The 25220-nt window shown below is 37.8% G+C and overlaps 1 protein-coding gene across 1 annotated transcript in view; it reads right to left on the minus strand.

Annotated features, from left to right (window-relative positions):
- ADAM9 (ADAM metallopeptidase domain 9) overlaps positions 1–25220 on the minus strand; it is a 148153-nt gene that overhangs the window by 43636 nt on the left and 79297 nt on the right. The window contains exons 13-16 of the mRNA XM_027600385.2: positions 24684–24776; positions 13043–13238; positions 7697–7802; positions 109–292 (exon numbers count right to left, since the gene is read on the minus strand). Of these exons, the coding sequence (XP_027456186.1) occupies positions 109–292; positions 7697–7802; positions 13043–13238; positions 24684–24776 (579 nt within the window). The remainder of the gene's footprint in view (positions 1–108; positions 293–7696; positions 7803–13042; positions 13239–24683; positions 24777–25220) is intronic.

Here is a 25220-nt window from a genome sequence, read left to right on the forward strand (position 1 = left end):
ATAAATATAGATGTCTTTTATAAATCAGAAAAGAACAACTACTTACTTTGGATAAGGGTCTTTTAATTTTTTAAATTTTACTCCATAAAGAGAAAACACTTTGATTACCTTTCCATTGTCACATCTTGTGCCTTCATTCACCATCCCAGGATCTGGAACATCGGATCCTAGCTGGAAATCCACACCCCAACATTTGGTGCCTTTACTGGGAGTCTGAATAATAGCAGGAACGATTCCAAATACAGGCATGTCCTGTACATTCTCACACTGAAGCTTTCCACACAATGCATTCCTATAAAGATAGAGGAATAACGCAAACATAAAATGCACCCAGTGTAGATACAAAAGGAAAATTACATATTTGGATACATAAGGAAAGTTTACGGATATTTGGTTGAAGGGAATCTCAACAGAGAAAGCATATGAAAGCAAACACATCAAAGCAGTTCTCTTCAAATATGGCAGAGATAAGTGGATGCTAAGATGGAGATTAGTAGGGTACCAGGTGGTGTTCATGCTCCTTCTTTCCCCATACCTAATCTCTCTTTACTATCTATCTAGGGCTCAAAAAAGTCTAAGGAAAAAGTTGTTTATAAATATAATTTTATAAATGCTTTCACACAGAAAATAAGCCTATACTAAAGTTCAGTTGTGACTTCTTACAGAGTTACAGTAAAGAGAAAATTAGATTCTGTATTGTAAAATAACTAAGAAAAGACTCCACCCTTCTCGGCTTGGGTTAACTCTTAGTTACTTTAAGACTCAATTCATTAATTCACTAATTCAATTCACTGATTCAGCATTACAACAAGCATTATGAAGGCTTGCCTGACTATAATTCCTATCACCAAGGCTGTGTTAGCTAAATGCCCTTCCTATGGCCATTCATAACACACAAAATACCACTAACATCAACTCTTATGATGCTGTATTGAAATTTTCTACTTGGCTGTCTTGTGATCCAAGCACCTACCCTACACTTGAATCTCCTCTATGGTACCACTGCCAAGTGATATAGGATATTATTTTCCTTTAACTCACCTAATCCTTTAACTCACCACTCCCTGAAATTTTCATTCTAGATACCATAAAACTATTTTACTTCTTGAGTTAAAAATCTACCTCCTTATAACTTTTCCTCATTGGTCCCAGACTTTCCACATGAGATCACACAGCTAACATCTTCTCCTTCTTCCACATGGCAGCCAATTATTATGTAGTTCCTAAACACTTACTTCAACAGAGCAATACCTTACAATCCTTTCTCATGGAACGAAGTTCCCCTCTAAATATGTTCCAGTCTGTCTCACTGCCTCTTGAAGCACAGTACTCAGAGTAGGGCATGAAATTTCAGTTATAGCCTGAGAAGCAAAGAATAAAATGGAGCTCACATTTCCTTTATGTTAGATACTGTACTACTATTAGGCCCAAGATTACAGTAGCTTTTATGGTAACTACATTACATTACTGATGCCCTTGCACTGATCACTAGCTACAACCCCTATGTACTTTTTCCATATATTGTTAAGTCTCCTCTTCCCTCCATCCTGCACTCAAGAGTTAGTAATTTTGTCTCAACTTCACATTTATTCTTATGTCACCATTTATTCACTAGTTAACTTGAATAAAGTGCTTACACTTTCTGAGCTTCAGTTCCTTCATCTGAAAAACAAGAGATAAATAATAATGTCTATCTCACATAGTTGGTTGAAATTAGATATGAAAACCTCTAAAACAAAACATAGCATAAAGCAGACCTAAGTTGACAACTGTTGGAGCCTACCAAAATTCATGTTGCTATACTTAGACTTTCACGTGTAGTGTTGGTGACATATTAAAAAGTAAAAGGAAAATACTCAATATATAAAAAGCTGTTACAAATCAATAAGAAAAAAAAACCACTTCCACAGAAAAAAATTAGCAAAGATATAAAAAAGGCAATTCATAAAATAAGGAATGCAAGCAGCCAACAAAGCTAAGAGATGTTCACTATTATATTATAAAGGAAAATTCTATTGCAAGCCTCAATATAATAATTGCTTCTGGCAAGGATCATCAATGTATGCTAAAACCTCAAGGTGAAACATTGGTGGGAAACTGGCTATTCATATGGTATAAAATCATCACTCCTCCACATATTATCTGATAGTTGTAATGGGAAAAACATTAACTCTACAGTTGCAAGATCTAGTCATTGCCACCTAGTATCACTAATAAAACGAACAACCTAGAATTATGTACCTCCTTGACATAATGTACCAGTTATGAAGTATTCTTCCCTAAAATGTTTTATCTGAATCTAATTAAGACTTTAGATTTAACTTCTGATTTATAGAGAAATCAGGGGATAGACACACAAGTTAAGCAACACTGAGAAGAAACTAACAAATCCAGAACATGGGCTATTCTAAAAGACCACTGGCCCAGTTATTTCCTTAGGTCATTATCACTGAAAAGAAAAAAATAAATGAAGAAGACTATTTTAGATTAAAAGTGACTTAAGTGACATGACAACTGAATACAATGTGTGATCCTTGATAGAATCCTGATGTGGAAATAAACAGCTATGAAACACAATTTAAGGACAATTGGAGAAACTTTAATATTGACCAGGTATTACATGAGATTAGGAAATTGTTAATTTTGATAGGTATGAAACTGCTATTGTGAATGGCCTTATATGTTGGAGATGAATACTAAAGAATTTAGGAGTGAAGTATCATAATGCCTATAATTTACTTAAAAATGGTTCAGCAAAGTCTAGACAAAGTAAATATGATAAAATATTAACAATGTTTCAATCTAGGATATATGGGTTTCATCATACTATTCCTTCTATTCCTCTGTATAATTGAAATTTGTCATTTAAAAAGTTTAAAAAAAGATGACACCATTTATATACTGAAAGACAAAACAGCTCTTTCACACAATATGATCTGCACAACAGTGTCTACAGTATGCACGACAGGGAGGTGGAAGACAATGGGGAATAAAACTAGGCATTTGCACAAAGACTCTGGAAAGACACAAAAATTTTTGCTAAAAGAACACACACCTGTTCTGGTGGGAACAGGGAAAAACAGTAAGAGTAGAAGCCAGAATTTTTCTCTATATCCCTTTAAACATGTTTTGAACAACAACAAGCTTAAATAATTATTTACAAATTCATTTAAAATAAAAATGAAATATCTATTTGATATAACAAATTGGAAAAGTCCAGATAACCCCAGAACAACACAGGTTTGAACTGCATGGGTCCACTTAACACATGGATTTTTTGCAGGACTATAAATATATTTCTCTTCCTTATGATTTTCTTAATAACATTTTCTTTTCTCTAGCCTACTTTATTGTAAGAACAGAGTATATAATACACGTAACATACAAAATATGTGTTAATCAACTGTTTTGTTATCAGTAAGGCTTCTTGTCAATAGTAGGCTATTAGTAGTTAAGTTTTGGGGGAGCCGAAAGTTATAAGTGAATTTTTCACTGCATGGGAAGTCAGCACCTCTAACCCCCATGTTGTTCAAAGGTCAACTGTATCTTTTAAGATAACACTCAGCATTGGTGGGGGGACAGTGGAAACATAAATCAATTAAATGTTTTGAAGGTCAATTTGGGAGTAGCCATGAGGAGCCTTAAAACTTATCCATACCTTTTGAGAAAAATCTATTAAGAAAATAAGCAGAGAAATAAACAAATACTTAAGCTGTATATATCACAACCCTATTTAAAATAGCAATTTACTAGAAACCTTGAATTTCTAAAATAAGGAAATGATTAAAAGAAGCTGGTTACATCCTATAAACGCTCTTAATATAGTGGAAAGTAAGTACATGAATGTATAAAATAGTATAAACCATACTATGTGGATCTCTGAGTACACATGTGTGTACGTACATGTATGATGCACAAATGTTTATGAATACATAAGAAGGAAATATAACAAAAATTTAAGGAAGTATCTCTGGGTGGCAGGACCATAAATATCACTTTCTTTAGATTTTTCTAGATTTTATACATTTTCTGTGATGAGGATGATTATAATGATAGCAAAGATGACAACAATGATAATGATGAGTTCTACAATGAACCAGGCACTCTTCTTAGTCCTAACATCCATCAACACGTACAGTCTTCAAAGCAACAACTGGAAATAGGTACCATTATTATCCCCATTTTACAGAAAAATGAAGCACAGAGGGGAAAAAAGAGAAAAGTGAGGCAACTCGTCCAACGTCTCAGAGATGTGAAGTGGCTGAAGCAGTATTCAAACCCAGAGCCTGACTTCAGATGTGTATTCCTAATGACTATATTAATACTATACTACTATTATAAAGTGTTTTTCAAATCAGCTACCCAGTAATTCATAAGTTTCCTAAGTGTAGTTTCTATCATTTCATTAAGTTACTCATAAAAACATGGGAACAGAACCAGGCTAAAGACAATGATCAGATATGTCTTAGCAAGCTCTCTCCAAGTCTGCATTAATCCACTTATCCCAAGGTTTTAGCTCAGTTCATTCAATCAGTTACACTAATTCTCCACCCATTAGCTGTATCACCCGTTCCTGCATTCATTCAACAAATATTTAATAGGTACTTCTATATGCCAAATATTATGCTAAACACAAAAGATAAAACATGTCACTAAACTTCACAGTTGACCGATGAAGGGTGACCACCAAACAGTCATATAAACAATGAAACTGTGAAAAATGCTACAAAGGAATATTCCAAAGATAAAGAAGAAAATCTGGGAATAATAAAAGGGTCAATTCATCTGGGAGACATAATCATCCTAAATGTGGATGCACGAAGTAACATAAGCACTTAATAACACAAATTCAAAAGCTATACAGCAAAAAAATTCATAGAACTAAAAAGAAAAATAGACAACTTTATAATTATAGCTGAAGATTTTAACATACTTCTTTCAGAAATTTAAGGACAAACATAAAACACACACATACAACCCAAAGATATAGGAAATTTGAGTAAGACTTAATTTGACACTTACAGAATAATGTAATCTAATAACTATAGAATACACTTTTTTTTTCACTTGTACATAGACATTCACCAAAACTGGCTATTTGCTAGGTAATGATTCACATCTCAAGAAACTGCAAAGAATTAAAGTCATACAGAGTATGTTCTCAATGGAATTAAACTAGAAACCAAAAACAACCAGATAACCCGAATACTCTCAAATATCTGGAAATTAAGCAATATACTTTCAATAAACCAAGAGTCACAGGAGAAACCACAATATAAATTTAAAAATATTATGAACTGAATGATAAAGAAGATACAACATACCAAATTCAATGAAAAAGCAGTATAGAATTTTTTAACCAGTTCATCCTTCCTTCAACATTGATGTTCCTACTTTTCTCATTTTAATTTAGACAAATTATGTTAACCAAGATCACTCCAGTCTCCCCAAAGGGCAGAACAGAGCCCTCCTGGGTCTTACCTAAATACTATAAAAGAATCATGAAAATTCTATGCTTAGAACTGGTTTTGTATTCAATCTTCTTTTTACATGGAAAATTATCCCTTAAAATCTCTCTTATTCTAAGATAATATCATTTTTATTTTTTAATTTTTTTAATTTTATTTATTTTTTTTTAAAGATTTTATTTATTTATTTGACAGAGAGAGACACAGCGAGAGAGGGAACACAAGCACGGGGAGTGGGAGAGGGAGAAGCAGGCTTCCCGCTGAGCAAGGAGCCCAATGCGGGGCTCGATCCCAGGACCCCAGGATCACGACCTGAGCTGAAGGCAGACGCTTAACGACTGAGCCACCCAGGTGCCCCTTATTTTTTTTTTTTAAAGATTCCATTTATTTGACAGAGAGAGAAAGAGAGAGCACAAGCAGGGGGGAGTGGCAGGCAGAGGCAGAGGGAGAAGCAGGCTCCCCGCAGAGCAGGGGGAGCCCGATGTGGGACTCGATCCCAGACCCCGGGATCATGACCTGATCCCAAGGCAGTTACTTAACCAACTGAGCCACCCACTCGCCCCGATAATATCATTTTTAAATGATTGCTCTTACCAGGGCAGTGGTTTGGACATAAAACCTTCCCATGAAAGTTAAATATACTAAAAATTTATTAAGAATAATAATTTGACTGGGCACCTGGGTGGCTCAGTTGGTTAAGCGACTGCCTTCAGCTCAGGTCATGATCCTAGAGTCCCGGGATTGAGTCCCGCAGCGGGTTCCCTGCTTGGCAGGGAGTCTGCTTCTCCCTCTGACCCTCCCCTCTCTCATGTGCTCTCTCTCTCATTCTCTCTCTCAAATAAATAAATAAAATCTTTAAAAAAATAAATAAATCAACATTTTAAAAAAATAATAATTTGACTTCCCCCAAAAAAGTGCTATATAAATGCAAAAGAACTTATATCTACAACTATTTTTTAAAACTATACAAGATAGATATCAAAAGTCATGTTCATATCCCCTTTTGAAATACTTTCTTGTTTTTTTCATTTTCCCTCCACCTACTCTGTTTTATATATCAGGAAAGGTAAATTCTGAATATCCTGTGAAATACACCGTATATCAATAACTAATTGTTAAAGAATTAGAACAAAATAAATTGGCTAATATTAAGGGGGAGAAAGTACACAGCCATAAGAACACCTATAAGAGGGCATCTGGTTCTGTTAAGAAAGTTGAGGAAGTCTTTGAAACTAAGATCTGGAGGAGCAGAGAACATGCCAGCCAGAAGGAACAGTCCACACGGAGGCCCTGTGGCAGAAGACCACACGCAGGCCAGCATAGCTGGTGTCTCACGCCATTTAATGGCTGAGTAGAGAAAGAGGAGCCTACAAATAAACACATTCAAAGAGCAACTGGAAACAGAAAAGAATACTAGAAGAAATTGCCACACAGAAGCCAAGGAAAGAGGTTTCTTCAAGGACAAAATGGTCAACATAGTTGAACGCTACTGAAAGGTCAAGTAGCATGAAGACCTAAAAATGTCAGTGGGATTGTACAACACGGAGATCACTATTGTTATTTCTTCTTGGCAAACATTGTTTCACTACAGTTGCTCAGACTAACTGGCAAAGTAGGAGGTAGAGCAGGCCAAAAAGATGCACAGTATTTCAGATTAATTCCAATTATACAAAATATCAGTGTGTGTCTGTATAGTGCACAGAGACAAAAAAAGGAGAAGAAATACATTGAAATTAGTAAAGATATACCCATTGAGATTATGGATGACTTTTTCTCATTTATAATTTTTAAATAATTATTAATTTTTACCAAAAACAAATGTTATAGAAACAAGGTTTTAATCTGTCACTTTAAAATTATGTACAGCAAGAAGAACATAACAACATCCAGAATGAAGATTGCAGGTACCTTTACCTCCACATTTACCAGCATAATCTTTTAATGAAAAAAGAAGAGGAAGAGTGTTTATTTGAGGTTCTTATTGTAGAATAAGGAAAAACAAAGATTCTAAAATCTATTATATTTTAGACAGTTAACATCAAAAGGAATAAATTATTTTACTAGTTCTTTTCAGAGTGTCTCTGAAGCCTTCTGTTATAAAAGTTTAAGTTTGAAAAGTTCAGTATTTAAGGGGGAGAAAGCAAGCAGGTGCAAGGAGTTATAAAAGATACTAGAGACTACTGGTCTTACGATCTTTCATGTTCCTTCACAACCTTGCCTCCACTTACCCAGTGGCACACTTCTTGTATTCATTGCCAGAGAAACCACAATTGCCAAATCTGTCACCTTTAGAATTCACATCAATGAAACAATCTCTTGGGGCAGCCTTGGCTTCTGTAACATTAAAAAAAAAAAAAGTATGGCAAATTTAATTCAGAAATAAAAGTATTCCCTATGACAACCCATACACCAGGATGAACTGCCTCAACACCTTCTAGGAAGTTTCAAGCCTCACAGGTAAAACATTTTTGTTCCACTTTTATACTTAACAACAAAATGTAAAAATAAAGCTTAAATTGTATTTAAAAGTTAGCATGGGCTCAAAGAAAAGTCGTTAAAAGAAATGCCATTAAAAAAGATGAAATCATAAATAAATGAAAAGACACACACAGTCTGGTGGTGTTCTCCGCATATCCGTTCTCACGGCTCTCAAACACGTACCTGCTGCATCGTTGGATCAGGCTGGGAAGGGCTGGTGAAAGCACTGCCACCTATTATTATTGGTTTTTGTATTTACCACATATAGATGCTGAATTTTGATGCCCCCACTCACAAGACGGAGTGGCAAACAGCCATGACAGCTGACAAAGTAGCAATCCGTTCTTGCTTTCTTGTATCTTATATGTGTATTATCACTTCATGTTCAATTCTCCCGCCAATTACACATTCCTAAAAAATTTTCCTTGAAAATATTTTTCAGCCAAAATGCCAGTACTTTCTATTGAGTAAAGGAATTCACTCGCCTATCTTACACAACTACTGCTATGTTGTTTTGTTTAAAAGAAAATGGCTGTGGGGGGAAAGAAGCTGGAACAAGAAAGAGGCAGAGGACCACTGGCACAGGGCAAACAGCACGTGGCAGCATCCCTAGCAGGGCCCTTCCACAGAACAGAAGGAGCTCTACAAATTCCACATAATCTCCAAAAAGAAAAATAACTCTAGTTCCCTTAGTCCTAGACTTTTCCGCAGGCCTCTATGAAGATGATATCACTGCTAAATAACAGTATTTACCTCATTAAAATGTATCTGTAATTATTTTTTAGTCTGCGATAAGCTGCCTATTTTTGCAAAATGGATCTGGAGTTGACAGATCTCTACTATTCTATCCCATGACCTGACTAACACAAATACATCCCATTTAATTGTTAGTCCTCTTTCTGACCCACCCACCATAAGATAAGGGGTATAACAGAACGAGATACAGAAACTAGAAGTCTGGTCAAAGTCAACATCTCTAGTTTCTGAGAAATCTAGCACAGTACACATGACTGATCTTCTTAACTGAGAAAAACAAAAATAAAAATAGAAGATTTGAGTCTTCTTTCCTTTCCTTTTTCTCCCTCCCTTCCTCTTTTCCTTCCTTTCTTTATTAAATATGTATTAATCCCCTACTGAGTGTCTCACACCCTGATTAGCAATGGATATAGTTTACCAGTACCTCTCTGGAGAGAAACAGAAAAGCTCCCGTTAGTAACTCTCTATTTTCTTAATGACAAGCCTCAACAAACATCTAGTGCTCATGCATTCTATTCACTTTAACGTGTCGTTGTCGCTGTTCCTACTGACTCAAGACAGAAACAGAAGAATGGGAAAACAAGATCCCAGGATGGTTTGGGCATAAACCCATCAATGCCAATTATCAAACAAAGCAATCTGCCTCATTATGCTGAAAGCAACCTTTTCCTTGAGAACCTCAGTCACTTGAACTCAAGGAAGGAAACACAAGATGCAATACAATAAAGACCACCACTGCAGAAATACAGCTAGCATCAGTGTGTAATCAAAATCAAGCTGACGAAAGGTACTGCCATGCCTCAGTGTATACTCCCCATGGCTTTTCACCAGAACTACTGTGTTACAGCTACTTGATATCCGTTTTGCATAATGAACAGCAAAGTCAAAGAAGCAATCAGAAAAGTCTGACTTGCACAGACCTAAGGCATTGGTTAGCTGATCATGGTGCTCCTAGAAATAAAAAGAGAGGAAGCCTACCAGTAAATTTTTACTACATCTGCATAAGCAGAAAAGTTCTAGGTTAAATGAACAGAACAGTGTCATGGGCCCTCAATCAATTCCCAAACTTGAGCCTTATTACAGACTCAGAACCCCTTACATGAAGGGGAGGACGGGTCCCCTTCAGGTAGAACCCTGATACACTGCCAAAAAAGGTATACTCTTAATCTTTCTCCCATCCTTCCCCAACAGGACCTAAGGTCATTTACCAGGGTAACTGGGCATTGTGCAAAAGGAAAATCATCAGACCTCTCAGGAACTACTGGACACTGGCTCTGAACGGACACTGAATCCAGGAGACCCAAAACATCACGGTGGCCTACCAGTCAAAGTACCGAGCTATGGAGGTCAGCTGGTCAGTGGAGCTTCGGCTCAGGTTCTCCTCACTCACAGGGAGCCCAGGGGATCCCAAACACATCCTGTGCTTATTTCCCCAGTTCCAGAATGCATGACTAGAACACACATAATCAGCAACAAGCAGAATCCCGACACTGGCTCCCTGACCTGTGGAGTCAGGGCGATTATGGCAGGAAAGGCTGACTGGAAGCCACTAGAACGGCCACTACCTAGGAAAATGGTAAACCAAAAGGAATAAATACCACAATCCAGAAGGCACTGCAAAGTCAATACTACCGATAAGGACCGGAGAGAGAATCCAGTTCGACTAAGCTATCTGGCCTATGTAGAAGACAGATCTTGGAGAACAACAGTGGATTATCAGAAGCTTAAGCAGCTGGGGAGTGTAACTGCTGCTGTAGCTACTGTGGTTCTACTGCTTGAGCAAATTCACGTAAATCCTGGCATCCGGTACGCAGCTGCCGAACTGGCAGATACTGTTCTCTCCACCCTGACCAATAAGGACCACCCGAAGCAGTGTGCTTTCAGCTGGCAAGGCCAGCAATACACCTTCACGGTCCCCTCTCAGGGGTACAGCAACTCTCCAGCCCTACCTCATCATTTAGTTTGTGGGGACCTTGATCAACTTTTCCTTCCACAAGATATCACTTTGGCCCATTCCACTGATGACATTATTCTGACTGAACCTAGTGTGCACGAAGTAGCAATACTGTAGCCTAATTGGTAAGACAGTTGCATGTCAGAGGTGGAAAGCAAATCTGATGAAAAATCTGGAGTGTTCTGCCTCAGTGAAATTTCTAGGGACCGGTGGCATGGGACATATCTAGATTTCCCTTCAAAAGTGAAGGATAAGTTGTTACATCAGGCCCCGCTGGTCCAGGAATCATGAGGTAGAAGTGAAAGTGGCACCACTATTTCTCCTAGTGACCCTCTAGCAAAATTTTTGCTTCCTGTTCCTACCACCTTGTGCTCCTGCTAGCCTAGAGGTCTTAGTTCCAAGAGGAATGCTTCCATCAGGAGACACAACAATGATTCTACTGAGCTAGAAGTTAAGACTTACACCCAGCCATTTTACACTTCTCCTGCCTCTGAATGAACAAGCAAAGAAGGGAGTTACTGTGATGGCTGCGGTGACTGAACTTGACCACCAACGGGGAAAATGGACCGAAACTGCCCTGTGCCAGAGTAGCACTGGACTGCTACTGCACATGGAGGCAAGGAAGAATATGTGTGGCATACAGGAGATCCTGTAGGGTGACTCTTAGTATTACTGTGCCCTGTGATTAAGGCCAATGGAAAACTACAGCAACCCAATCCAGGCTGGACAGCCCAGAGCCTTCAAGAATGAAGGTTTGGGTCACTCTACACATTAAAAACCAGGACCAACTGAGGTGTCTGCTGAAGTCAAAGGTTATATGGAATGGATAATGAAAAAAGTTGTTAAAACTACCAGCTATGACCACATGACCGGTTACAGAAACTAGGACTTTAATTGTCATGAATATTTCTTCCTTTTTGTTACAAATGTATTTGTAATTATATGTGGATCCGAGGTTCCCACAACCCCCTTCCTGGGTTCAATTAATTTGCTAGAGCAGCTCAAAGAACTCAAAGAAACATTTTTACTTATTAGATTACTGATTTTTGTAAAAGGATATAACTCAGGAACAGCCAGATGGAAGAGATGCACTGGGGAAGGTATGAGGAAAGGGGCCTGAAACTTCCATACCCTCTCCAAGTACAACACTTTCCCAGAATATCCCCTTGTTCACCAAGCCGGAAGCTCTCAGAAACCTATCCTTCTGGGTTGTTATGGAGGCATCACTGCACAGGTATGGTTGATTAAACCATAGGAAATTCGTGATTAACTCAATCTCTAGCCCCTCTCCCCTCCCTGGAGGTGGGGGAACTGAAAGTTCCAACCCTCTAATCACACTGGTTGGTTCCCTGAGCAACCAGCCCCCACCCTTGGCTTACCTAGGAGCTTTCCAAACAACTTTATTAACATAACAAAAGACACATTTATAGCTCTCATCACTTAGGAAATTCCAAGGGTTTTAGAAGCTTGATGCCAAGAACTGGACGAAGATCAAACATATTTCTCTAATTATAAATCACAGTATCACAACAATCCACCATGCTTTAACTAAAATCATAACAATTTATCCATATTAAGAGAATGAAGAATGGAAAAAGACCCTGAATATCATGGGAGTTGACAAGGGTTGAAAGAAAAGAATTGTAAATTCTCATCTTCCATGGTGAGAAATTAATGGTTAATACCTAGAATGGAAAAATCAAAAAATGGCATTTCCATGAGATTATCTAAAGACCTGAAGCAAGTAACAGAATAATCAGCTAGAAAAAGTGAAAAGTGCTTGCCCCAAAGAATGGGGATATTAGGTGGAAGCACACTTTTTCATAAAACCTTATAAAAAAATCTGGCTCTTTATATGTATGTATAACTTTGATAAAAATGAAAACTTTAAATAGAGAAAACAGGAAAAACTTTTAAACATCCTAAATATCCATCAGTATGAGAATGGATTCCATTTACATAATAAAATACTCTAATATACTAAGATCTAAATGTATCATACTATATTGATATTGTAATCAAATGTATCAAAAATGTTTTGACTGAGCAATGAAAATAGCAGATCCGTATGTATATACCCATACTATTCATATGAAATTATTAAAACTAGAACATGATACTAAGTAAATATGTATTTATTTTGTTTATATATATAGAATAGAAAGGTGATAAAAAGAGAGGGAGTAAAAGCAAAAATCATCAATTGAATTTGCACAGATCAAATTCATGAACAGGACTGCTCGTGGAGAAGGAAGGAGGGAGATATGACGAAAGAGAAAACAGGAGAATTTAAATTTTATCATAATGTTTTCTTTCCATTTTTAAAAAAACTAAAGCACAAAATCAAATCAAATCAAAGCAATCAATTATAATTAAAATGTCTTACTTGAGCCAAAGATGACTTGACACTGAGCATCATAATACTGGCACATGCCATTGTAACAATAGGCTTTGTTATTCTGGCAAGGATATCCATTCTGAATAAAAACATCTGGTTGACAGAACTGAGAAGAACCATTGCAATATTCTGGAACATCACATTCATTGGTTTTTCCTCGGCATAAAGTACCTCCTGGAAGGAACTAGGGTAATAAAATTCAAATTAAACAGGAATATCAGGACAATCTCCACAAACTAATCAAATTTGAAGCCACAGTATTTCTATCTATAAAAAGTTCTAACAACAACAAAAGATTAGATAACCAATAGAAATATGAACAAAGTCTGATAACAGGCAACTAATAAAAGTCATGAAATACGAAAAATGAAAAAATATAACCTCATAACCAAAAGAAACGTAAATTAAAACTTTAAAAGCACTTTACACCTGGGGCACCCAGGTGGCTCAGTCAGTTAAGCATCTGCCGTCGGCTCAGGTCATGATCCCAGGGTTCTGGGATCGAGTTCCACATTGGGCTCCCTGCTCAGGGGGGAGTCAGCTTCTCCTTCTCCCTCTGCCCCTCTCCCCCACACCTGCTCATGCTCGCTCTCTCTCTCAAATAAATAAATAAAACCTTAGGGAAAAAAAAAGGCACTTTACGCCTACCAGACTAACTAGGATTATAACACTTGCTAGCAACCAATGTTGGCAAAGCAAGCATTGATTACACTGCTGGTAGAAGTATAGACTGGCACATTTTTGGAAGGTATATAAAATGTGTGTCGAAATTTTTAACATGCATACTCTGTCCCAACAATTCCACTTACAAACAAAAATTAGAAGCAACCTAAATGGCCATCATTAGTGGACTCAACAAAGAGATTATGGTAGAGCCACACAAAACAGTACTATTTAACCATGTAGAAGTATATGAATAAAGTCTATGGTATCTTATTGAAAAAAGCAGGTAGTAAAAATAAGTGTATCTGTGTTCACACACTTTTTTTTTTTAAGATTTTATTTATTCATTTGACAGAGAGAGACATAGCGAGAGAAGGGAACACAAGCAGGGGGAGTGGGAGAGGGAGAAGCAGGCTTCCCGTGGGGCAGGGAGCCTAATGTGGGGCTCGATCCCAGGACCCTGGGACCACGACCTGAGCCGAAGGCAGACGCTGAACGACTGAGCCACCCAGGCGCCCCTGTGTTCACACACTTATACACCACACATATACACATGCATTCACATTTGTATAGGAAAGAGTACATAAAGTTAACAAATTATCAACAATGGCTCCCTGAGAAGGGTAAAATGATAGGGCGTCTTTCACTGTGTACTGTCTATACTTTGGTATTGTTAAATTATGTATAAAAAACACAGGTTACTTTTTTTTTTTTTAAGTAGACTCCACACCCAGCGTGGAGCCCAATACAGGGCTTGAACTCATGACCCTAAGATCAAGACCCGAGCTGAGATCAAGAGTCAGACACCCAACTGACTAAGCCACCCAGGTGCCCCAGATAACTCTTAAAATCAGAAAAAAAAAAAGTTTCTCCTTAGAAAAACAGTCTCACGAGACCACTTGTTATAAAAGAATGTAATTCAAAATTGCAAACAAGTGGCATAAAATTTTTCATAAAATCATGTAAGAAAAATAGTGCTCTCTTACAGATAAAAGAATACAAATTTTAATATATGCATGTTTTTCCTTTTTCTACTTTTTTCCAAATAGGGAGGAATTCCTTACTGTAGAGAACAAAATGGAGTCTGTCAAGTCAAGCAGGAGCCTGTGTCAAGCAATGACGTGAGCAGTTCAGGTCCTGCAGCTAGGAGATACCGCCCAGACCCATGGCAGCCGACACCCCAGAACTGATCACGGGCAGAACCCAGAAGAGGTCTGCAGAGACCCAAAACCGATTAAATCCCTTTAAAAAGGGAAGGATTTTGGCAGAAAACTGTCAGACTCTTCAGACCTGACCCCTCTGTCTGACCACCTAAAAAAGGCAACTGCCACGGAAGGCTCTTGCCCCACTGATCTCCGTGATCTCTGAACAGAACCGGGAGCCTTCACCACTATAACATCAGAAGCCCAGGGCGGAGAGCTGACCCGGACCAGACCGAGGCCTTAGCTCAACCACACGCCCACAGACTGACTCAGTTTGGTTCGTTCACTTCCTGTACCTTCTGTTACCTTGTTCGTTGTGTGGCTTGTCTTCTCTCCTGCTCTGGGTGCTGTGTAAGAAGCCAAGTTTAATCACATGGTGAACTGAGTTTGGCATCCTGAACTTGCTTTCTAACTGTGATTTAACTTTGCTTTAGGACTGAATAAAGCTGACATTGTGGAAAGACACAACTTGTGTAGTCGGCAGGATCCATGTCATTGACTCATCATGTGTTAGAAAACTTAATCAGAAAAGACTCCTAAAGTCTTGCTTGAATTGACTATAGCCAAACTAAAAATAATAAATTGGGGAATAAATTTACGTGAATATAGATTTTCCAGGCATCTCATTGAGAGTGAAATCCTAAGGCATCACAGGCAGGTGAAAGCGAAACTGGCTCTATGCAGGGAGCAGTCAGCAGCAGAAGCTGGTCCAGGGCCTACCCCTTTGCATGCCGGGCATGAGATGGAACTAGCCAAAGCTGAGACCAAGGGAGATTGCCTCAGAAAGGCACTTGGAGGGCTAAGAAAAATTAAACTGTTTGGAGACACTGCAAAGATACATGCCACTACTGGCCAAATTAATCTGTAACTTGGCAGAAAGACATGAACAAAAATTGTAGAAAAATCTGTATAAATATCATAGGGTATAAGTGGGAAATAGAATTCTACGTAGTTAAGAAATTATATACAGCAACTGCTAGGTTACCAAAAATTAAGAAAGATGTGTGCAGGGCGCCTGGGTGGCTCAGATGGTTAAGCGTCTGCCTTCGGCTCAGGTCATGATCCCAGAGTCCTGGGATCGAGTCCCGCATCGGGCTCCCTGCTCCTTGGGAGCCTGCTTCTCCCTCTGCGTCTCTCTCTCTCCCTCTGTCTCTCATGAATAAATAAATAAAATCTTAAAAAAAAAAAAAAGAAAGGTGTGTGCACTAGGTAAATGCCTAAAAGGGATGGTGAAAAGGGCCTAGAGGCCTGACACCATACTTTGTGTAGAAGACCCACGGTACCCCACGGAGTTAGAAGTTAGAAAGAAGCTCACAACCAGGACCCCAGGAGATATAATCATGGATCTGAAGGATTCTAAAAATGTAAAGCCTTTAGTGTCCTGGGTGCCCACTGAAGGGTTTCCCATCTTACCTATGAAAATCATCTTGCAGTTAGACCAGGACAAAGGGCAAAGAGCTAGCTAATAAAGTAATAAGGAAGGCCAAATTAATGCATAATTTAAATTTAAAGAACGATAAACCCTTGGGACCCCAGAACCCCCATCCCAAGGATCCAGGAGACTATGATAACCCCTGGGGGGGGGGGGGGAGGATGGATTATCATAGCAGACATATAGTTACCAGGAAGAAAGTATTAGATTACAGTAATGGATAAGGAAAACCTGTGGAAGCAGCAGAGGACAAAGAATACACTCGTGCTGAACTTCAGAAGATTAGAACAGATTTTTGTCAAAAACATGTATCTGATGTAGACTGGTTGCTTCATGTATGGGATAATGGGGCAAATACAATAGCATTATCAGGCACGGAGATGCATCAGATATCTTCTTTAGCTGAAAACCCCTCTTTAAACCAAGGAAATGAAGGCGAAATAAACCACCAAAATTCTATCCCTCTGGGATTGGATTGCTTTGGCATGGAGAAGGGTAAACTTATCTAGATCCCACTAAATCTGGAGATAAATGAAACTGGACTGACTTAGAGCAGGCTCAATTACATTGCCAGAAATTGGCTATTCTGGCAATGATATATGACCCTCAGAGAAGATTCACCACACCCTTTGAGGTGCCTGCCACTAATGAGATTAAAAGAGCACCACTGTTAGGAGCCCCAGAAAACTTAACGATTTCATTTATGAATGCCCTGGCAGGATGCCACACCATACAAGATGTAATAAATACACTCAGATTATCACCTGAATTATCAGGCACACATAAGATAACATTTATAGTTCCGGAAACATAGCAATCACATGCTGAGGACATATCTAAGCCCTCATGGGCACCTGCATGCCCTACTCACACAAACGAACATACATACAATCATCCACTGAGAGAGACAGACCACACCAGAAGGTTTACATTTAATGCCACTGTGCAGGTATCTGGAAAAAGAACAAACAGACCATTTGACAGATATAGGACTATCAAAAAAGAGGGAATAGAGAATATAATCAAGGATATTCAGAAAGAAATCAAAGAAAACATCAACAAGAAGTCACATGGAACAGAAATCAGTACAGAAACAGAGAGCAAAGAAATGAGAAAAATAATAGAAATGGATACAAAAATCAAGACAGAAGAGGAGAAAAAAGAAACGTTTCATTCAAACCATTAAGAGAGGAGCAAGAATACCAGCAAAGGGAACAAGGAAGATTTACTAAAACTTTCTTTACAAAAAACTAGAGGACCCCGGGATGGACCGGCAGACCACCAAATCCAGGGATAATAGGCCATATATGCAATTAGCATTAAAGATAGGAAAGGAAATAATAACACATCTTTAGTAGATACAGGATCCCAAATATCATTATTAAAGAGAGAAAGATCTATTAAAGGAAAAACTATAAACACTGAAGGACTAGGAGGAAAAATAATCCAGGGAATACCCATAGAAACAGAAGTGTTAATGTATGAAGAGAACCTATAAGACATACTTTTGTGAGTGCCCTGCGGCTAGGAAATATTATAGGAATGAATTTAATTCTAAAATTATATGAGGAATGGATGCCATTAAAAAGAAAAAAAATAAGAATATATGATTAGCACATATCTTAGTAAAGATAGATCCAATAGAACTCCCAAGACCCCATAGGGAATCATTTACTAAACAATACCCATTAAAAGGGGGACATAAGGAAATAAGAGAAAAAATAATGGAATTATTAAAAGAGGGTATAATTATTCCAGGAATGTCACCCAGTTTTAATAGTCCCATATGGCCAGTGTTAAAACCTAGTGGACAATATAGGTTATATAGACTATAGATTATAGAAACCGAAATGAAGTATCACCAAAATCAATGGGAGCATGACCTGACACAGAAGAAGTAATAAATAAGATAACTAGTTATCAGGGAAAATATTATGTGACTATAGATATGTCAGACATGTTTTTTGCAAAACCTATTACAGGAAAAAGCCAGGAATATAGCATATTCTCATGCGAAGGCGAACAATATCAATTTGTAAGGCTGCCCCAAGGATATTTAAATAGCCCAGTAATAGCACATACTATACTGTCCACTCCTATGGATCAATCATTGTACAAATCTCTAGTAGTAATATCCTATACTGATGACATAATAACAACAAAAAAAGATAAGGAGCAATTAAGACAAGAAAAGGAAAAGTTAATACAGCATTTAAGGGAACAGAGATGGACTATTAATGATGAGAAAATATCAGGCCCAGACACTCATTGCAAATTTCTAGGAATTCAATGGTCTTCTGAAGGAAGGAAGGTACCAGATACGGTAATAGATAAAATACAAGCAATAGGACTACCTAAAGATAAAAGAGAGGCACAGAGATTTATAGGCTTATTTGGATACTGGAGACAGCATTTATCATACTTAAATATAATCTTAAAACCTACTTACAAAATAACTAGAAAGGCACAGGATTTTGAGTGGACAGAACAACAACAATAACAGGCTTTAGATACATTAAGGGATTTTATTAAGACATTTCAAACAATACATTCCAGCAGCAGGAGAACCATTAAGAATAGAAATACTGATGAGCGGAGAATATGGTACATGGTCCCTATGGACAAAGAAGGAACATAAACCTAATTTTCTACCAATAGGATTTTGGACTACAAAGTTCCCATATTCAGAACATAAATATTCAATATTTGAAAAACATATATGATTGCTATATGAAGCTTTAAAAAATATAGAACCCCTAAGGGGAAATCAAAAAATAACAGTGCCGAGTCATATACCTTTGCTCCATTGCATAAAACTGAGCCCAGAAGAATGGAAAGGTATCCAAATTGATTTGAAATTGCTAACCTGGAAATGGTATATCCAAGGAAGAGACACGTCTTTCCAGGGACAACCAGAACTTCACACCGAGGAGATATGTAAGATGGAAATAGTCTTGCCAGAATTTATTCCAAGGGAAAGGCAAATCCATACTCAATACTTAGGGAAATGCGTCCCATCCTGGTCTAAAGGTCTATCAAATGCCTGGTTTACAGATGGATCACCCTCTGTAGTCTCTGGAAGAACAGAATGGACAGCTGCAGCACCGAGACCCTGGGACAATCTGACCCTCAGGGAGAAAGGTAAAACTCAATTTGTACAACATGTAGAATTAACTGCAGTAGTATTGGTTGTAAGAAAACATTAGAGGAGAATTAAAGCACCATATATATTTTTACTGACTCATGGGCAGTAGCCCTGTGGTCAGGAAAATGGGAAAGAAATGATTTTAAAATAAATGGCAAAGACATATGGTCAAGAGAATATTGGGAAGAATTATATATAGCTTCAGAGAAAATTAAAATGTTACACATGTGTCAGCACACAAAAAAGACAACACAGAGGTATCAAAACATAATAATGAGGTTGATGCACTGACAAGAGACATTGAGGCAATAGAAAAAAGGAAGGATTAAAATTAAAATTAAAAAGAGGTAAGGAAGGATGGAGACACACATTGCCACCAATAATATTACAAAGAGATAGGGATGTTAAATGGGAGGTACCTAAAGTAACACCAGTTGAAATTTAAAAAGACAGGAAACCAATATCACACAGATAAGGAAATAACAGAAATACTAATAACTCCACATACAATTATGGAAATACATACAAAGCACAAATAGGAACACATGCCTTATATAAATGGTTCACTGAAAGAAATCTTAAAGTTACTTGGCAGGAGAAAAAAAAGAGCATTACAAGGATGCATCACATGTAAATAGATGATATGTAAATACAGGTACACTGCATCAACAGATACATACATACAAGCCTACCACATTTAATTTTACAATACAAACAGACTTTCTAGACCTTTAAATCACAGCTATCCACAGATACATGCCTCTACCCTGGTAGACATATATACAGATTTGGGGATAAGCTCTGGCTGCCTCTAGCCCTTCAGCTCATACAACAATAAGGGCTCTAGAGTCAGGGGCAGCTCACTTTGGAGCACCAGTAACAGTAGAAAGTGATCAGGTAACTCACTTTACAGCCACCTCAGTTAAAAAGCTCTGTGATCTATGGGACTTACAATGGAAGTACCATTTAGCCTACAATCCTACAGCTGCTGGATATACAGAGAGATTTAATTGATTATTAAAAAGAGAATTATGATTGATAAGAGAAACAAGGAAGTTTTTAACAAGCCCTGGATACAGCTTGCTTTTTGCTAAATCAAAGAGACAGGTTACAAAAAGATGGTCCTCATAAGATGTTAAACACCCCCCAGATACAGAAAACAGGGAGGTAACAATAGACACAGCTTAGACTTCCATATAAAGCAGCAACAAAACTGAGGGACAATTCCATCTCATTACAGGACATTGTTGCTCACAGGCACGGAAACATTTCTCAGACTATAGGAGCTAAAGGACAGTTGCAACCTAAGAAAATCCAGGACCTTTCTCCTATGGACATACCTTAAAAATCATTAAAGAAAAATTACATACTAGAAGGGCTTTCTATTACAGATTAGAAAAAAAAACTGATATATTTTTATGCCCCTGCTTACTTTGTACTTGTCATTATAAGACAAGTCTAATACATGCACACTTACATTATCAATTAGGACACAAAAATGCAGTGTTGAATCTCGTTTCCTGCCAATAATGCTGCTGGGCAAATATTACTTATAATTATTAATATTCTCCTGATTCTTTGTCTTGCTGAACTAACCAGATACTTCACCTATTGCCACAATGGAAATTGCCACATTGGTAATAGGACCCAACCACGGTGCAGAAAATTAGCTAATTATACCGTCTGCTTAATTAAGACAGCACTAAAAGAATAAGGTTTTTTACATTAGGAGAGAAAGAGATGCAACAATCCCAGACTCAACCATACCAGACTTCCCAGAATCTCCTGACAATGATCTAGATTTGACACTTATAACTTGGGAGGACGATCCAAGTATGGAACAATACTTCTCATTAATCTAACCATCAGATGCATGATGGGTAGAACATACATGGTCAGTACAGCACCCTATCTGTGAGAATATGACTAATTCATCTATAGCAATTTATATAGCTAACAATCACCCATGCATTACCTGACCTACCACCCACTGACAAAATTAGACTTAGAAAACCTTTACAATTCCTGGTAGGACTAGGCATCATCTCTAACTTAATTATCTCTACAATTCAGGAAGCAGAAATCCAAACTATTAAGCAAGAATTATTTGCATTTTAAAAAACATGTAAACCCCTTAAATAATACAGTAGAAAACTTAGGTTCCAAAATCTCCTCAGCATTTAAAGAATTACATTCTGTTGTCATAGATCATGCATACCAACTGGAATTTAATTATAATATCAACCATAAGGTTCAGGCCCTGCAAAAAAATTTACTTAATCTGAGAAATTTTTATTTGAATGAACAATTAAAAAATAATTGCTACAGAATCAATAACCTTCTTGAGAGAGCATGGAATGATATTAGAAACATTACAGCAACAGGAAAAATGTATTCTTCTGACTGGACTGAATCTCTTTTACAATTATACACCTCGAGACCTTCAGGTTGTGACAATAGAGGGCAATGTAAACTTTCATTGTTAAGAGTATTAGGAGGTCAAAGATACAAATGTATCCGAAGGGGTACATGCACCCCAATATTTACATCAGCCAGGTCCACAATAGCCAAACTATGGAAGGAGCTAAGATGTCCATCAACAAATGAATAGATAAAGAAGATGTGGTGTGTACACACACACACACACACACACACACACACACACACACACACACACACACACAATGGAATATTATGCAGCCATCAAAAATGAAATCTTACCATTTACAACGATGTGGATGGAACTAGAAGGTATTATGCTAAGCAAAATAAGTCAATCAGAGAAAGACATGTATCATATGATCTCACTGATAGGAGGAATTCTTAATCTCAGGAAACAAACTGAGGGTTGCTGGAGTGGTGGGGGGTGGGAGGGATGGGGTGGTTGGGTGATAGACATTGGGGAGGGTATGTACTATGGTGAGTGCTGTGAATTGTGCAAGACTGTTGAATCACAGACCTGTACCTCTGAAACAAATAATACATTATAGTTTAAAAAAAAAAAAAGAAGATAGTACAAAGGGGAAAATGAAGGGGGGGAAATCGGAGGGGGGAGACGAACCATGAGAGACTATGGACTCTGAGAAACAAACTGAGGGTTCTAGAGGGGAGGGGGTGGGGGGATGGGTTAGCCTGGTAATGGGTATTAAAGAGGGCATGTATTGAATGGAGCACTGGGTGTTATGCACAAACAATGAATCATGGAACACTACATCAAAAACTGATGATGTAATGTATGGTGACTAACAACATAATAAAATAAAATTAAAAAAAAAAAAGAGTATTAGGAGGTCAAAGCCTACTAGTATATGACTCCTATGCTGTGCCACAACAAATACATGGTAATACTGCACTCTGGCAACACATACACCCCTGTGGATGGATGGATATTTATTACCCAAAGGAATGGTATTTCAATGATCTCATAACATGTACTATACCTGGCATGAATTGGAAATCAATGCTAATCTTTTTCCTTTAACAAGAACATCCATTGAAAAGTTATTTTTGAACATGGGACACTTTAATTGGATAATTTGTGCTAATGGTTATTCAGAGGTTAAGTTCTTCAATCATACTAAAATGAAGGATACTACTATCACCATAAACAATGAATGTATTAAAATATTCTATGCTATTAATGTAACATGTAATCATGTTGCCAAAATGGGTACCTACATCTCAGAATATTCATACAAAGATCTTCCAACATCTTACCATATAAAATAACAGAAATACCTTGGGTTAAAACTGACAAAATTGATAAACTTTTGGATGAAAACATGGAAGGACTCAAAGCAGCCCATAAAATCTTAACCAACAAGCTAACCCACTTTAAAAATGCTACGCAGGCCATTCATGCAGCTTGAGCCATCACTAATACTAACTTAGCTGCATTAAACAAAGACATAGAAAACTTACATAACAAATGTTCCTTTCTAGAATTGTTAGCAAAATCCTTCAAACAGGTGATTTGTTTTGGCTTCTGGTCTGACTATAACCCTTTAAAATACCTAAAGATGGGATAGAATTATCTCTACACATGTTTGGGAATCCATTAAGGAAGTTCTTTTAGTTATCATTTTTGCTATATATCTTATTAAATATGCTATTAGAATGTTATGCACTCTTAAACTTAAAAAGAAAAAAATCACAGAAAGACTATGATTAACCATACCCTTGCCGTTCTTTTCTGGATACACCAAGAGCCTATGTTGAAGATTCCATATGTATTTTTTTTATTTTTATCTTCTTTTTGTTTGACTTTATTCAATTAGATGTGACTTTGAGTTGGAGTTTTTGTGTTTGCTTGATTCATTTTAATATACCTATCTTGTTTGGATTTGATGTGCTCCTTTATCTTATATGGTTTGAATTTAACTGATTTTGTTTGATTTCTATTGAAAACTTGATTAAATAACCTAAAAGTGCCTTTTGCTATGTTACCAAACTACTACTGCCATCTTGCTCTAAGACATACTTGATTCCTGCATGGCCCTTACAGAATTTGCCATGAGGAATCATGGGGTGGAATGTAGAGAGCAAAAAGGAGTCTCTCACGTCAAGCAGGCGCCTGTGTCAAGCAATGACGTGAGCAGTTCAGGTCCTGCAGCTAGGAGGTATCACTGGGACCCACGTCAGCCGACACCCCAGAACTGATCACAAAGAACCAGAGGAGGTCTGCAGAGACCCAAAACCGATTAAATCCCTTTAAAAAGGGAAGGATTTTGGCAGAAAACTGTCAGACTCTTCAGACCTGACCCCTCTGTCTGACCACCTAAAAAAGGCAACTGCCATGGAAAGCTCTGCCCCATTGATCTCCGTGATCTCTGAACAGAACCGGGAGCCTTCACCACTACAACATCAGAAGCCCAGGGTGGAGAGCTGACCCGGACCAGACCGAGGCCTTAGCTCAACCACACGCCCACAGACTGACTTTGAGTTTGGTTCGTTCACTTCCTGTACCTTCTGTTACCTTGTTCGTTGTGTGGCTTGTCTTCTCTCCTGCTCTGGGTGCTGTGTAAGAAGCCAAGTTTAATCACATGGTGAATTGATTGTCACTGAGTCTGGAATCCTGAAACCTGCTTTCTAATTGTGATTTAACTTTGCTTTAGGATTGAATAAAGCTGACATTGTGGAACGACACAACTCGTGTGTGCGCCTTCATAGTGTGCTCATGACACTTACCCAACAGTCTTTACAACAGTCACCATATGCACATTCGGCAGATGATTTAAGTTTACAAGTACTTCCTTCACAACAAGGGTCGGATTCACACTCCTGTGAAAAGAAAATAACTGTCAATAAGGAAAGGAGTCATTGTCATCAATTTTCATTAATCAAAGTCTTATCTCAGATCTAAAATCTTCTTTCTAACTGGGCTATAGCAGTTACTCTCTGGAAAATCACTTACTATCCTTCTGAAGTTATCAGTGACTCTTCATTTACAACCATTTAAAGTTCAACATCTTTCAAAGGACTGAAATCATACAGAGAATGCCTCTTTGTCTGCTGGAACTGCCAGAACAAGATACCATAGACTGGTGGCTTCAACAACAGAAATTTACTATCTCCAGGCTAGCGGTCCAAACAAAGTTCCAGCCAATTCGGGTTTTGGCGAGGACTTTGTTCCTAGCTTGCAGACAGTCGCCTTCTCGCTGTGTGCTCACATGGCCCCTCTTCAGTGTGGATGTTCTGACAGAGAGAGAGCAAGCAAGCTCTTCG

The sequence above is a fragment of the Zalophus californianus genome, chromosome 2 (assembly GCF_009762305.2).
Source record: "Zalophus californianus isolate mZalCal1 chromosome 2, mZalCal1.pri.v2, whole genome shotgun sequence".
Lineage (NCBI taxonomy): Eukaryota > Metazoa > Chordata > Mammalia > Carnivora > Otariidae > Zalophus > Zalophus californianus.